The 17,330-nt window shown below is 34.6% G+C and overlaps 1 protein-coding gene across 3 annotated transcripts in view; it reads left to right on the top strand.

Moving 5' to 3' along the window:
- The window catches only part of LOC107658358 (tenascin-N-like), a 28,429-nt gene extending 11,917 nt beyond the window's left edge, over positions 1–16,512 (top strand). Inside the window, exons 5-16 of one of the 3 annotated variants that reach the window (XM_016446862.1) lie at positions 760–942; positions 1,050–1,139; positions 6,993–7,256; positions 9,906–10,071; positions 11,918–12,015; positions 12,346–12,476; positions 13,451–13,589; positions 13,747–13,898; positions 14,082–14,178; positions 14,291–14,455; positions 14,537–14,700; positions 15,824–16,512. In XM_016446862.1, coding sequence (XP_016302348.1) covers positions 760–942; positions 1,050–1,139; positions 6,993–7,256; positions 9,906–10,071; positions 11,918–12,015; positions 12,346–12,476; positions 13,451–13,589; positions 13,747–13,898; positions 14,082–14,178; positions 14,291–14,455; positions 14,537–14,700; positions 15,824–15,949 — 1,775 coding nt within the window. In that variant the 3' untranslated portion in view covers positions 15,950–16,512. Of the gene's footprint in view, positions 1–759; positions 943–1,049; positions 1,140–6,992; positions 7,257–9,905; positions 10,170–11,751; positions 12,016–12,345; positions 12,477–13,450; positions 13,590–13,746; positions 13,899–14,081; positions 14,179–14,290; positions 14,456–14,536; positions 14,701–15,823 lie in introns of all 3 variants that reach the window. The other 2 variants (XM_016446861.1, XM_016446863.1) reach the window with 2 other exon arrangements.
- Positions 16,513–17,330: the final 818 nt, after the last annotated feature.

Raw genomic sequence — 17,330 nt, 5'->3', positions numbered from 1 at the left:
AAGAATTTGAATGTCTAAAAGTATTTCCTTCTCACATGAGAAGTGTAGCTCAGTCTGAAGTGGTAGAATGCTTGGCTGCAACTCCTTTCTGTCATCTGGTGGCAGAATGTTGAGGACGGATGCTTGTAAGAGGAGTACCGGAGACATCAGATCAAAAATATGAAAGAAATGGCAAAGGATTTGCATTCATTTGTATTACTTGCAACCAAAAAGTGTGCATGCAGAAGCACTGTAGAATTAAGAAAAAAGTTTTTTGGGGTGATTTTTTGCTTGATTGTTTTTCAGCAACACTGTTGAATTAATGCTAAATTATTAATGAAAAATTATCACAAATATCAATATATATATTTTTTTATTTAAACATGACATTATTGTGGCAGATGAGTAAAGCTTAGAACAGACATTACACATGTGGCTTTAGAACTCAATATAAATTCAGTAAGAAGTTTTTTTTTAAGAAATTAACATTTATGTTCAGCAAGTGCTGTTCCTTTGAATTTTCTATTTATCAAACAATTCTGAAAAAAAGCACAAAATAAGCATATTAGCATATCATAATCAGCATATTGATTTCTGAAGGATCACGTGACACTGAAGACTGGACTAATGGCTGCTGAAATTTCATTCATTCATTCAAAATCGATTAATTCTTGTCATCAAAGGAATAAATTCGATTTTAAGTTATACTAAAATTGAAAACAGTTATTTTGAATTGTAAAAATATTTCACAATATTTCCCCAATCTGACTTTCTCTTCAGAGGTCTCTGGTATTGAAGGAATCAAGGTGCTGGGTCAGACAGAGGACTCTATCCAGGTGGACTGGAAGAACCCTGCGATTGCCGTGGACTTCTTCAAATTGACCCATGCCAGCCCTGATGGTCAGGGAGGACAGGAGAACGTGGCAATGAGCCAAGAGGCCAGAACCAAACACACCATTGTAGGTCAGTCCACTGTTATGCATCCATCTGCAGTCACGGGCATCTGAGTTTCAGAGTGTATTGACTTCAGTGGCTGTGTAGTGAGAACAACACAAATGTGTGTTTTTCAGGCCTCAACCCAGGAACAGAATATCAGATAGGCGTGCAAGCAATCAAAAGTGAAAGCGAAGGCAAGCCGTCGTATGCCACAGGGGTCACAGGTCAGTAATATGCCTCGATAGCAATGCATAAAGTGGAAAATTAAATTTCCAGACACCACTTTTGATTTTGTTTCATAGTGGAGACAATCCATTGACTTGTATAGTGTTTTTACAATGAGCTAATGATATTTTCAATTCTGTAAACCTTTTTGCATTTTTAGATTTTCTGCAAGACTTTAGGTCATTATTTTTTTTTACTATACAACATTAATATTTAATATGTTTATTAAGCCACTTCGTCGTGCCACACTGTAGGTGATTTCACGTTTTATTACTCTTGCAGGGACATTTGGTGCTCAAAATGTAGGTGAAACCTGACCTATATCTGTATAGAGATTGCAACTTTAAAATATGCTGAAATAAAAGAGACAAACAGATGCAGAAATTAGATTATTGTTCTGATGTTGATGCTAGAGATGGAATCTTTACCACAACAATCTTGTAATGGAGGGAGTCCTTTCATGCTCTCATGCTTTACTCTCAGAAAATATTTTCTTCTGAAAGGCTTCAGTGTCCAATGGTAGTTAAAATCTTTACAACCCAGTGCGTAAGACAGATATTTTCCTTGTCACCATAAATCAATTAAATTGCTTCCTTGACTGAAAAAACAACAAATACGTTTTATTATTTTACCCAGGGCTATTGAAATGTGGCAGTTCTAACATTACTTGCTCTGAAAAAATACACATGTCCAAAACCAAGAAATATTCATGAAGAACCCTGGAGGCATCGGTTTCTGTATTATTATAGGTATCTTAGTGGTTGGAGTTGCAGATATTTAAAAGTACTGCTCCTGTATGCTTTAGAGCTGATAGTCTGCCAACAATGAGATCTTTATACTAACTAAACCTGTCAAATAATGTGGAAACAAATTAGAAGTGGTCTGTAAATCTCCCTTAGAAGTGCCCAATGATGCCTAATGAAAGGAAGTCTTTTAAATATCTGATTTGTGTATGTCTGTGCCTTTTGGAAATGTTGCAGAATAATTCTGATGGACTGGACATTTAATATCCCCCCTATTAAAATGTCAATTAGCTATGGCCCTTAAATCATTAAAAGGCATCTGTCATGTTTTAGCCTTAAATTTCATAGCCTAAACACTTGGACTAATACTTATGTCTATTTAACAGCTATAATATTCCCTGTTTAATATTTATGCGTCAGTGCTTTTGGCCCAATAATAAGATCATCTCTTTAGAATTATGGTTTAAGATGCAAAATTATGGTTGCAAAAGAAAACCTATCATACGTAACCACTGTTATGTTTATAGGGTGGTTTTAATATATCAAACACAGGGCAGAACTGCTAGATTTTGTATTCAACATCTGCGTCTTTGATTTATTGCTGTAAGCATAAATATAGTTTACCTTGTTAGGCTATTTACCTATTGGGAATTAAGCTCTTAGCCAAAGGTGCTTGAGATAGATAAATTATCTGTACTCTGACTCCCCCGATTGCTTTGTCTGAGAAGGCAAGTGATGTCTCAGTGAGAAAACAATCATCAGTATAGCAATAAAACGAAATATGAAATCAAATAGCGGTCAAATGTGATTGTAACAGAAACACATAGGCAAATACATAAGATGAAAGTGTTTACGCTGTCTACTCTTTAAAAAGGTGTTGTTTTAATTAAGATTCTTCTGTTCCTAGAGCCCCAGGGCTTCCTTAAAGGGATAGTTCACCAAAAATGAAAATTGTCACCATTTACTCAACCTCATGTTGTTCCAAACTTGTATGACAATGAAATTCAATGAAAGTCCATGGGGTTCAGTGCTGTTTTGGACCCCACTGACTTTCATTGTATGTAAACAGCTGAACGTTCTTCAAAATATCTTCTTTCCCAGATGAAACAAAGTCTTAAAGGTTTGGAATGATATGAGCTTGAGTAGATAGAATGTTCATTTTGGGGTGAACTGTACCTTTAAATAAGCTTCGAGCTAAAGAAGTATACTGCTTTTTTTATTTGATACTTGTCAGGTAGCTAACATCTGACCTCATATTATCCCAACAGTGCTAATCTCTTCCAAGAAAAGAGATTTTTACTTTACACAGTCAGGGTGTTGCCATAAAAGTGGCTGGACAGTGGACACTTTAGCTCTATATTGGATCTTCTGAGTATTGGCTCAAAATGATAGTATATTTGTCTTAGGAGGCTTCTAGAAGAAATAGTTTGGGTGTTATTGCACATTTTATATAAAGAGCCATCTGATTTCTGTAGTTGCACACACGTCATGTAAGCCACAGCGAGATTCTCAATTTCAAAAAGTGCTCGGGTTAGTGAGAATTTAATACTTGATTCTGCCTTTAAATTTAAGGTAGTACTACATCCTTTGAGTCAGTTCCTGACAGCTACAGCAGCCATTAGAGGGGCCTCCGGTAGACGGTATTTTCCCTCTGCTTATGAATTACAGCACCAGTTACTCCTACACTTAGTCTCACCAAACCGTAGGAGCAGGAAATGGTTTGTCAATGCTTCCTCATGGACATGGCATATTTTGCACGTGTGCATCACAGAGAAGCCAGAGTGTATATTGTTCTTCTTGTTATCCAGTGCAATGTAGGGTGACCATATAGTTTAATGTAGGATTCCTTATGTTTTATGACTGAATAACTGAAGCATTCACACTGACCTGAAGATGAAGAGTGAAATTTATAGATGTAATTGAAGGCCCCCCAACCTAGTTTCTTTTAGCATCAATGACTTGAACAGCACCGTTGAATTTTTCAAGTTCTTGGGAACCATAAACACAACTTTAAATGAACTGAAAAGACTGCCTCTGTAAAAAGAACAAAATGGCTCAATAGGGGACGTTTCTTTTGCAATTGAAGACATTCAATCTGCCATAGACTTTGATACTTTTGTTCTACCCTGAAATCAATGTGTCCCTCATCACCTCCTCCATAACAATCAGGTGTAGTTCTTCCTCCACAAGGGAGTTTAATGCATCGTTTGTTCAGTGGAAAAAATCATTGGATTGGACTGTTCCAAAGAACTTAATGTCCTGAAAGTGGGTAAGCAAGACCTCACATCTTGATCAGCACTACTTTAAAGCTTTACTTTCCAAGAAGAGCTTTGGGAAAAAAAAAAGAAAAAGTTTTATATATTATTTATATAAAAGGCCTATATTAACTTAAGAGAAGTTTCTATACTTAAATGCCATTTTGAATACCAAACAAATTTGCTATGTATATGTATAAAAGTTATATTTTGTTTATTCTAATCCTAAATGTTAAACATACCTGCAAAAATGTTGAACATCATTTATTTTCTACCCCAAGCTAACTATGCATGACCATATTCTACATCTCTTAATCCTACCCAATACCTAAATTTAACAACTACCTTACTAACTATTAATAATTTGTATAATAATTCATGTTTATGGAGGCAAAAACTGTAGTTAATAGTGAGAATTGGTCCCTAAAGTAGGCCCAATATTTATTTAAATATAGTTTAAATATTAAATTATATTTAAATAATTGAATAAAATAGTATTTATATAACAAAATACTTTTTTTTATCAAATGCAATTGTGAGAATATGTACATAGTAAATATTTAAATATTATGGATTTTATTACAAAACATTTATTCAAATAAGTTAAATATTTTACTGTAAAAAACTGATGACAAATGATTTTTCTCTGAATTTATTCTCATTTTATTTTATGCAATTATGTGGAAGAATATTAAATTGTATTGTTTAAATATTTTTTTTCACCTAGCAAAAATTCAGAAAATATTTTCTTTTTTCATTTATGCAATATATCAAAGTTGTATTTTTTTTTATTTGAATAGCTTATTTTCTAGTATTAAAACTTATGCCCCCGGTTTCACAGACAAGGCTTAAGCCTAGTCCCAGACTAAAATGCCAGTCTGGGCTGTTTCAACTAAAAGAAACTTGCAATGACTGATCTTAAAATATATCAGTGCCTTTGTTTTGTCTCAAGATGCACACCAGTAATGTTTTTTCTAAGGCATGTTTATAAAAATTACTTGAATGTCCTATTAAACTATGGCATAATCCTGGTTTAGTCTAAGCCCAGTCTGTGAAACCAGGCCCTAAAGTGCTAATTGCAACGCAGATGACATGAATGCACTCACAATTGATTGAAAAAGGCACCACATTCTGTGGATCATTTTGCATTGCAGTGTTTCTTCAGTGAATCTACAATGCACATTTTATGAAGCAGATAATGCTATAATTCTGCCCTGATTTTCATCATGGATAAACAGTTTTCCATGATACAAAAGAGCTTCCAGCTTTTATCTGCCCTGCTGTACTTTGGCTTGGAAGCTTGAAATCTGTCCAGAGAAATTTGGGAGAAATATGTCTAATCTGACCATACTCCAATGGTCAGAGACAGGAATAGAGATACAATTGGCAGTCGTCTCAATCCCTCATGCTGTTTGATAAAGCACATATTATTTGAATAAGCAAAAACACAGAAAAGAGCTGTTCGGCACATATCTTGTCATTATGATGTGGTTGTTTGTGTGCTGAGATATTGACTAGGTAATTGCAGGAATCATGAAGTTTTCAACGTCTCATAAATGCATTTAGCGTTGGTGTTGTCTGCTTTCCAATGTGAGCCGTTGCTTTGTATTCTGGCCCATGTTTCAAACTCAGACAAGTCAAAAATGATAAGCCCACCTTGGCAATCAGAGAGCATAAAATGAGAGCTCTGGATTCTAGCAATCTTGTAAGGCATCGGGAATCAGTTTCCATGATGCGGACATTCGGCCAACCTTGCTTCAGTCACAGAACGGTAGCCTAAATGATGATTGCTTTTCCTTGTCTCTTCACTTCCTCTTTTGCATTGCATGGGCACTTTCTTAGGTCCAATGGAACTGCTCACAAATGCATATTACACTGCCTATATGACCCTGTGCACATCCTCAGATCTTAAGGTCCTGATAATTGCAAATCCATAAGCCTGATGAAATATAAAACCCTCAACAGCATCTTGTTCTTGCCGTTACTTTCACTTGCATACAAAATGCAGCAAGTTCAATCAAGAATTCACTAAAAAAGTTTTGTCAGGTATCCTAAACAATATGTTTTAAGCATAAATATATCTAACTGTTGTTAGATTTACGCTGAAACAGGAAAGGTCTTTTTTATAATATTTTTTATGCAATTTTGTGTAACTAAAAAGTAAATTTATCATGTTTTATCAATATTTATTTATCAAATATTTTTATTTATTTAAACAACATTTGTTTAGATAATGTAGTTTAAGTATTAAATTATATTTAAAACATTTTATAATAAAATAATATTTATACAACAAAAAAAGACAAACATATATATTCTCTGAAATCTCTGAAGTTCTTGGATCATATGCAATTGTGAGTAAATAATACTTATAAATCTTATAAATGTTTAAATATTATGGATGCTATATGTTTTAAGCATACATTTAACTAAATATTGTTAGCTTTATGCTAAAAAAAGTATTTGGGAATAAAAGTATTTATGGGAAAAAAACATTTGCATATGCACTTTTTTTATCTGATTCAGTTTTGTGTATTAGTTGTGTTTTATAACTAATTAAATATCTGATATATTATTTACGCAAACACTATTTCAATAGTTTAAATATTCAATTGTATTTAAAATATTTAAAATAAAATAATCTATATACAACAAAAAAGTCGAATTTTACTTTTATTAATATCTTTTTACGAATACAAATAATGATATTCTATGAAATCTCTGGACTTTTTATGATACACAATTGTAAGTAAATAGCATAATAAATATTCAAATATTATGGATAAAGATCTTTAAAAAATGTTGAAATTGTTGTATTTTTTACCTGAATGTCTTGAATTATTTTTTCCAACAGACATTGATGCCCCAACCAATCTGGCAACCAGGGAGGTGACGGAGAACTCTGCAACCGTGATGTGGGATGGTGTTCGTGCTGAGATCGATGGCTACATGCTGACTTACAGCTCTGCAGAGGGCACCAGCCGAGAAATTAAAGTGGCCGCGGATGCTACTTCTCACCAACTGACCTCTCTGAAACCAGGAGTCCTGTACACAGTTTTCCTCTGGGCCTACAAGGGCTCTCGTTCCAGTAGGAAGAGCATGACCGAAGCCGAGACGGGTAAGCTGTTCACCTTCTGGGTGAGGATGTGGGGCTTTACCCTCACTGTTTTATTTCCTCGTCTCAAGCGTTCCCTCAAGGGATCTTGCCACTATGCTTTGATCTCTTGAGCGTCGCAGTGAATGGAACAGTGGCATTCTCATCTGTTCATTGTTTTCTTGTGCACTTAAGCAGTCATTTCCGTACTTGATTTTATTTCTTTTGACAGAGATTTAGTCTCTCCAACAAGGCTTTTGCATGAATTCCTTGCAAAAAACATCTACATTTGTGCAATTGGCAGATGCATGGTACGCATTTTGTGTTATCTGAGAATCAGACCATGACCGTGGTGTTGCAAGCACCAGCAATACCAGTTGTCAACAGCGTATTATGGAGCCATAATCTTCTAGTATTTTCCATTCTCCATAAGATGAACCATTATTAACAAATCTCTTTTAAGCTCTTTTAAACCACCAACCCTGTAATAAGACGACTCCTTCATAGCAATTAAAGTTTAAGAAAACGAGAGAGGTATTTCTCCAGTGGGTGCTGCTGTAGACAGTAAAGCAGATGGTCTAAATGTATTACCAGCTGACAGTCAGAGTCAGGAAACACAACTCAAACAGAAGCACTTGGATATATAACAAATGTACTCTCTGTTGGGTTTCCATAACTATTTATCACTGTCCACATTACAGCGTCTAAAGAGCATTAGAAGAAATCTGTGCACTGTAGTGTGTGCCGCATTGTGTATTTCTGTTTACATTGTTACTGATGCAGCCTTTAACAAACTGCATGAATGATTGGAATATCTACCTTTGAGGCTTTGCTTACTGGAACCAGGGAACTGAAAGTTTAGATTAGCCTTTAAACAAATGAATGTTTTTTGTAAGAAACCTAATCATGTGACTTAGCTGGTGCCTAAACTTACAAATAACAGTGCTGCATAATATTTGCTACTGTGTTTATTAGCCTCAGGCACGTTAATATGTAATGTAGTAATGCAGATTTTATGTTAATATTTTATATTAGGGAATTAGCATCTCTGCTGATTGATCAATGATTCACCCATCACTCATGTTTGCTCTAATATCTGTGCAAATGTTAATCTGCACTGTCTTAGCAAAATGGTCTTTTTTACCCTATTTGACCTTGTTTTATATTTGTATTACTGATTCATTTAATGAGTAAATCTTTAGTTTAAATGGAAAGTGTCAATCGGATGAACTTCTCTCATCCCAGGTAACACATTTAGGTTATAAAAATGTTGTGGGAACATTATTTTGAAACGTTTCTAAAATGTTAAAATAACCAGTTTTCTTTATATAGTATAGCAAAGATGTATAAAATGATTTAAAGGTTAAAATGTTTCTTACAACATTCTAACGACTTTATTTTCATCCAAAATAAAACATTATTTGAGCTTTTATTTTAAATATTCTAAAATGTTGCAATGTCAAGATTTTTGTTGTGATTATAAGGTAATTTAAAAGTTACAAAAATGTTTCATTCTAAACATTCTATTAACTTTATTTTCAAACAAAATAAAACATTATTTGAACATTTATTTATAGTTTTCTAAGAGTGTTAAAATGTCCATTTTGTTTGTGATTATAATGTAATTTTAAGGTTACAACAACATTTCTTACAACATTCTACTAACTTTATTTTCAACCCAAATAAAACATTATTTGAACATTTATTTTTAGTATTATAAGAACGTTAAAATATCCATATTAAAATATCCACAATAATATTATATTGTGATTATAGTGCAATTTTAAGGTTACAAACAAGTTTCTTACAACGTTCTACAAACGTTTTCAACCAAAACAAAACATTAACTGAACATTTATTTTTAGTAATCTAAGAATGTTCAAATGTCCAGTTTTCTTGTGATTATAGCGTAATTTAAAGGTTACAAAAATGTTTCTTACAACATTCTACTAACTTTATTTTCAACCAAAATAAAACTTTTTTCAAATGTTTATTTTTAATATTCTCAGAATGTTAGCATATCCAGCACAAATAACATCATAAGGACATTCTAAGAATGTTATTCTAAGAACATTTTCTTTCAACATTATGAGAATGTATATCAGATATTAATAATGTTATAAGAACGTTCCATAAACATTACTTTCTGTATTTTTTAAAAATCCGTAAGTATTCATGTAAGACATGGTATTTAAGAATACTGTTCTACAGCATGTTGTGTTGTTTCCTTCTTTGTCTCTGTGGTGTTGTGATGAATTGCAACATTATGACAGAACCTGCTGGTTGCATTAATCAAGCTGAACACTAATTTGAGAAAATTGCACTTTTCATAAGCATAGAACATTTCCAAATTTGCATTAATTAAAGTCATTAATTTTCACTCAACCTTTTGAAGAAGCAAACAACATCAGATAAGATTAAAGACTTTATTGATCCAGGAGGGAAATTAAGTCAAACTGTGATGGGAAATAATAGGATTTACTATCTGCATCCTGGATTTATAGCTAATTGTATCAGCATGAAAAGGATAAACTGGCTACCTTCATGGTTCAGTGATGCATTCCTTTACATGGACATGCATCTTCTTACATCTCCTCTGCTGCACTTTCTATGCCCGCATGGCTGAAATGCAGCAATGTTGTGCATTAACCTGCTGTACAAATGGCTTTCTAGATATAGATGCTCCTACTAACCTCATGACCAGGGAGGTGACAGAGGACTCGGCGTTGGTGACGTGGGACAAGGTGCAGGCCGACATTGATGGCTACATGCTGAGCTACAGCTCTATAGATGGCTCCGGTCAGGAGGTTCGAGTAGGAGCTGACAGCACCTCCTACAGGTTCATTGCTCTGAAGCCTGGAGTTCTCTACACAGTCTATGTGTGGGCCATCAAGGGCCCTCGCTCAAGCAAAAAGAGCTCGACAGAAGCAGAAACAGGTTTTTGAATTGTGTCTTCCCAGTCAGCTCATGCAAACTAACACAAAGTTCTCTGTTTTGAAGAGTTTTTTTTTTATCTGTTTGCAGAAATAAGGCTTTATGGCATGAAGCCTTAGGTGTCTACAGATAAACTGTCCATCTGTGCATGGCTTTAATGTAGAAATGTGCATTAAAAGTGAAGCGTGTCATTTTTGAATGTTAAAATACTTTCTCATATGCCATGGTTGTCCACCATTGATTGATTGATTGATTGCTTGGTCTTAGTTCTTCTTCTTGTCATTCCAGTTAAACGTCAATGTAGGTTATGTGCAACAAGCTTACGTATTCTGTAAAAAAGGCTGCATCGTTTCCATTTGCTTTGCTAAATATAGAGTTTATACTCAATATACTCAATTAATATACTCAAGATGCCTTTAAAGGAGCTACCAAAGATGAACATAACCAATGTTTGGATTTATATCTAAAGGTTTTTTTCTTCTCACTAATATTCAGATATTAAAATTGAATAAAATGGCAGCAATAAAACTAGGTAGGTTAGCTGATTACCTTAGAAGTCAATATCGCTGTCAGTTTATACTGCTATTAACGCTTTCTCCAACGAGCAGGTGAGATTTGTTTATGGGATGGTCGGCATAAAGTCCATTCAAATTCTAAGACTACCAGTTCGGACAACAAGGAAAGTAGGGCTGTCACTAACGATTATTTAGGTAATCGAGTAATCGGTCGAATATTCTGATGATTAATCGAGTAAACAGATTTTTCTTGTAGTAATAACATAGACCTAAATGAACAATAGCCTTTAAAATGACTTAAAATACATATATAATAGCAACGAGGCAGTAACAATTAGTTCAAATAAAGTATCAAAAGCAAGTAGTCATATGGTTTTATTGAACAAAACTGTTAAAATACATTATGTATTATAAACAATAGAGCTAATGTACATTACACATTATAACAAATGACTGCAGAGGACGCCAACAGCCTGGCGATTGTTTTTACACTTTATTGCATGATCTAATGCCGGTTACTCGAAACACAGGCAAAATACAATCAAGTATTTTTTTTTAAATCGAGTACTCAAATTAAATCAAGGAATCGTTACAGCCCTAAAGGAAAATGTTTGGGAAACCTGCTTGAAAACAGTAATTATTTTTGCTATTCTCTTTAGTGCCACTAGTGGTAAAGAAATGACATGCTTCACCTTTAATCAAATGTGTCAACTGTTAATTTTAGAAATACATACTCCTACTAACCTCTTGACCAAAGAAGTGAGAGACATCAATGGTTATGGTTGTGTTGTTGGCTCTGGGCATTTGAGAAGAAATCAACAGCATCCCCTACAGGTTCACTAGCTTAAGTCCTATAGTCATTGGCAGTTGAAAACATGCCTCTAGAATAGCTTTCTTTTCTTCTTAAGTACTTCACACAACAAAACCTATTCATGTCTCATTTCTACCACTTCACTGGTCGACTCTTTATCTTGTGTCAAACCTCAGAAAATGAAAAAAAAAAAAACTAAAGCAGACCAACAGAAGTACTTCCTTGAAGAATTAACACTGTTATACAAATGGCTTTCTAGATATAGACGCTCCTACTAACCTCTTAACCCGAGAGGTGACAGAGGACTCGGCGTTGGTGACGTGGGACAAGGTGCAGGCTGACATTGAAGGCTACATGCTGAGCTACAGCTCTATAGATGGCTCCGGTCAGAAGGTTCGAGTAGGAGCTGACAGCACCTCCTACAGGTTCACTGCTCTGAAGCCTGGAGTTCTCTACACAGTCTACATCTGGGCTGTGAAAGGCCCTCGATCAAGCAGAAAAGCCACAACTGAGGCTGAAACAGGTTATCTGATTCAAGCAGGCTGCGTGGCTCTGCGTCCGTGCTTTCTACTGCCTAAAAATGCCAAATGAAGCATGTCGAAGGTCTTTGCTAAGGTCTTGTCTCAGCAATAGTGATAAGTGAATTAATTCTGAACATAAAGCTTAAATAGGAAGAATCCATCAGTTTTCGACAGTAACTGGAATGCTAATGCTCATAGTTATAAGGAGAGACATTTCTCATCTATTAAGAGCTCATTAAGAATGAGTTGTATTCTCATGATCTTTTCCAGGCACAGTTCAGCCACATATGATGTTGACTTCATTTAACCGAGTGCTATTTGTTGATCCGCAGAGATTGATGCACCAAAGAATCTCAAAGCCATTGATGTCCAGACTCAAACCTCCACTATAACATGGAAAGCTCCTCAGGCTAATATTGATGGCTACATCCTGACCTACAGGGCTGAGGATGGCAGCATGCAGGTTTGCTCTACACACTAACAGCTTTTGAAACCTGTTCAATTCAATACTGTGTCCGTTTACTGGTAACACTTTACAAGGTGTTATATGTTAACATTAGATCACGCAATAGCTAACATGTTGCTTAATGTTAATGTCTTTATTTACTAATACATTTTAACATTTCAATTGGTATAAATTAACATTAATGTATTATGAACAAACATGAACAAAATTGTATATTATTTATATATATAATTTTATTCATATATGAGTTCAAAAATACAGTAAACACAGTAATGTCGAAATATGATTACAACTTACTTTTTATATTTACAATTTATTTTATTTTTTAAATAGCCATTACTCCAGTCTTCAGTGTCATATGATCCTAGAGAAATAATTCTAATATGCTAATTTGGTGCTCAAGAAAAAGTTTCTTATTCTTATCAAAGTTAAAATATTTTTTGTGGAAAACATGATATGTGTTGATAAATATTTCAGGATTATTTGATGAACAGAAAGTTCAAAAGAACAGCATTTATTTGAAACTGATTTTTTTGTGTGTAACATAATAAATGCCTGTTCTGTCACTTTTAATCAATTTAATGTATCCTTGCTGAATAAATGTATACATTTCTTAAAAAAAAAAAATTACACTCAAACTTTTGTAAATGTATTTTATTTTAGTAAACACAATTTAAAAATGCTTTAAAAATGATTGTTCATTGTTAGATATGGCACTTATACAGTGAATGTATTTTATTTTAATAAAAAAAAATGTATGCTGTGACGAATGCAATAATGCAGAAAAAATGCTGTAAAATGATAATATGCTGTAGTATGATACCCAATGCATTAGCTAATGAACTTTATCATAAAGTTTTTCCTGTTTAATTAATATCTGTTATATTTGTTACTATCTGACAGACACTTGTCAGTTTGTCCCAAATGAGTTTTTCTTTGTTTCACTAATTTTCTGCTTTATTTCTTTTTAGACTGTGGAAAAAATGTTGACTGCGCAGGAGAATAGATTTGCTCTTTCTGACCTTGCAATTGGGAAAAAGTACATTGTCACCCTTATTGCCTACAGGGGCACGAAGAGGAGTAGGGCAGTGGAGACGAGCTTTAGTACAGGTAATATATTCAATGCTATATTCCTTCATTTACACATTTATGAGACTCCTAGTGTATAAACACATCTCCAAGCTGATTTTCACCAACTATTAAATATATAAAAGTTAATAGAAATAAAAAACCCTCATATATTCAGTGCACTTCCATTATATTTTAGTGGGCCTGGCCTACCCGTTCCCAATGGACTGCACTCAGATTATGAGGAATGGAAACATGGAGAGTGGCGTCTACACAATTTACGTCAACAGCAACCGTAGCAGAACCATGCAGGTGTATTGTGACATGACAACTGACGGCGGCGGCTGGATTGTGAGTATGCCGTTATTATTACTATTTTTTCTTGCGGATTATTGAATACGGATTTGACTTCATAAACTGCAAGGTTTCATTTATTAAATATTCTTCCTGTTTTGATTTTATTAATTCATTTTGTGTCTACAACATACAGTATGAGTGTTGTATCTAACAATTTATCCTATGTATCAATCACAGGTGTTCCAGAGACGAAACACCGGCAAATTAGATTTCATGAGGCGCTGGAGAGAGTATATGAAAGGCTTTGGAGAACTGACAGATGAATTTTGGCTCGGTATATCTAATAAAGATTTCACATTATACGCTTATTGAAACCTTTCACTTACCCATGTCATTGCTTCATATTGAACTAGATATTGATTTTGAGCTTTTTTGTTGTTGACCAGGCTTGGAGAAGATCCATGAACTGACTAATACTCCTACACAATATGAAGTGCGTTTCGATCTGGGCTTGGGATCAGAGCGGACATATGCCGTCTATGATAACTTCAAAGTAGCACCTTCCAAACAGAAGTTTAAACTTACCATTGGCAACTACAAAGGAAATGCTGGTAAACTGAATTATGTAATCCGATTATGCCAGCTAAATTATAGGAAGCAAAGTCATGTTATTAATAACCCATTGTGCACAGGTGATGCCATGACATACCACCAGGGAGGGTCTTTCTCCACGATAGATTCAGACAATGACATTGCGCTTGGTAACTGTGCTCTGACTCACCAAGGTGCCTGGTGGTACAAGAACTGCCACCTGGCCAATCTGAACGGCAGATTTGGGGACAACAGACACAGTCAGGTGAGTTAAGAGGATTTTGTTATGAAGCAGAGTGAAGTTTTGAAAAAATGGGGTTTAGTCCGAAAAATGATCTGTTTCGGTACATTATTTGCCATATATTATGCAGTATTGAGACGTAATAACCAGCAGAGGGAGCTCTCAAATTACAGCACTGAAGGCAGGATTGAAAGCCAAACCACTTACAAGAAATAGCCCAATAATTCAAAAGAAAAGCAGTGTCCTGGATCTATCAGATCTCATAAATTCACAAATAAGACAATGCTTTAAAGTTGGTTGGAGATTTATGTTCCCATTAGAGCCTTTATTTCTGTAAAGCTAACAGGTATACTGAACGTTTTTCATGGAGGAAGGAAAACAACATTTTAGGCCACAAAGTATAGGCATTTTTTTTCTTCCCTAAACATCAAACTGAACTTAGGTGTTAGGGGCTACCAACTTTTAAAATTCTTTTACTTATTTATATATTTTTTAATTTGTCCATGCTTTATATCAGTGTTAACTTTTTAGCATTTTAGTTAGATTTTTAAAAAATATATAATTATAAATGACCCAAACATGCACTGTTTCGTAAGATGTAAATAAATACTTTTATACTGTACTATAAATTCTTTAATCCAGCAAGGACATATTAAATTGTTCAAAAGTGACAGTAAAAACATTTGTAATGCTACAAAATTACAGTTTCTATTGATTCGAAATAAATGTTGTTCTTTTAAACTTTCTATTCATCAAAGAACCCTGAAAAAAAAGTATCATGGTTTCCACACTGCTTTCAACATTGATTATTATAAGAAATGTTTCTTAAGCATCAAAACATCATATTAGAATGGTTTCTAAAAGGTATTGTGACACTGAACACTGAGTATTGACTGCTGAAACAGGAATGAATTATATTTAAAAATACTAAATAGAGAACAGTTATTTTAATTTGAAAATTTTTTATTGTTTTTACTGTTATTTTTGATTAAATATATGCAGCCTTGGTGAGCATAAGAGACTTCTATCATGAAAAACTGTCATACTGTTTTTTTTTTTTTGTCAGAGAGGCTGCCCAATGATACAATGAATGATTGTCTGAATGTTATTAAAATAATCGTAATACTTTTCTGATTGCATCTTTCAGGGAGTAAACTGGGAGCCATGGAAGGGGCACCTCCAGTCTCTCGACTTTGCAGAAATTAAGCTCCGGCCAGTGGGAGCAGCGGGCAGACAGAAGAGGTCATTGAAAAGGAGAGTAGCTGTGTATTAATAATCACTTGACAAAAACTACAAAATGTTATATTAAAATCCAAAACATATGGGAATTGGATCAAACCAGGTTGGAATAGTTCTTCATATCAGGAAAGCCACTCTATGCTGTAGATTGTATGCGGTGTAACTGTATTTTGTATCATTTTACAAAAGGCAGATTTTGAATAGAATATGCTATACTTTTTTTGATTTAGTATATATACACTATACACTAGAAATCCAAACCAAAATTTGTAGCATGACTGACATCACAGTGCCATTCCTAACCCAAAGGGTGTTTTTCATACATTTAAGTGAAGGTATATTGCATTATAATCTTCACAGAGCCTCTTTTTTATTTTATTACAGTGTTTTGCACCAAAGGACTTTGAACTGTCTGATAAAGTTTTGAATGGATATTGAGGATTTTTCCCCATCGTAATAACTGACGATTATGATTTAATTCAAATGTCATGTATAAAAAGACGTTTTATAACAGATACTAAGCTATAATATCTTCCATCTGGTTGTGTACTGTAGTTGTACTATAATTCCTGACACAGACACCAAATCAAGTGTCATATTTTCACAGAATTAAAGTTTGTTGAAATAAAAAAAGTGTCTGGAATATTTCACTTACACATTTCAGGATCAGATTTGACTGGCTCTACAGCCCAAAATGATGGGAAATTAGGAAAATTGCACCGCATACTGCAGCATTTTAATGTCATTGTCACTGCAGTGGGCCAGTTGCTCGAAAATCTTCACAACACCCCCCAGAGTAACCGGAAATGTAAGTTTAGATCGTACCGGGAAAATAACTGTTCTTATAGAGGAACTGACATCAGAAGGAGACATATAAGCCTCAGCAGGAGCTGGACTGTTTTGGCTCATCTTCAGGTCTCCAGACATCTGCCAAACTGGCATATTTACTGGGCAAATAGTAGGCTAAAGAAATGTAACAAAACTCAACAAAAGTGCCATGTGTTCAGCCTGCAGCTTAGCGTGCTTAATTTTTCTCTCATCAGTCCATGGCTGAATCACTGTTTTGAATGGGGTTTGTTATATTTCCTCTCCCCGCCTTCTCCTCCTGCATTAGTGTGAGCTGGAGCATGAGACAAAACAAGGTCTGTTTGGGTGGAGGGATCTGGACTGTGGGTGTGTGTAACCAGGGGAGAATTTCCCTTTCAGCCCTCTGCCCTGCCTCCTGACGCTCACGACTGTTATGTGATGGAAAGCTGCAGCAATAGGGTGTGTCCGTGGCTGCAAAATGTTCACTAAGTGCTTTTTGTCCATATAAACATGCAGATGATGTATCACACCTTGCTTATACCATATTCTAGGTCTATCGATTAAATTTGAATGAACCATCTGAAGTGTAGGTGTATGAAACCTTCAAC

This window comes from Sinocyclocheilus anshuiensis, unplaced genomic scaffold, assembly GCF_001515605.1.
Source record: "Sinocyclocheilus anshuiensis isolate Anshui unplaced genomic scaffold, SAMN03320099.WGS_v1.1 scaffold375, whole genome shotgun sequence".
Taxonomy (NCBI): domain Eukaryota; kingdom Metazoa; phylum Chordata; class Actinopteri; order Cypriniformes; family Cyprinidae; genus Sinocyclocheilus; species Sinocyclocheilus anshuiensis.
This window is presented reverse-complemented; position numbering and strand designations above follow the sequence as displayed.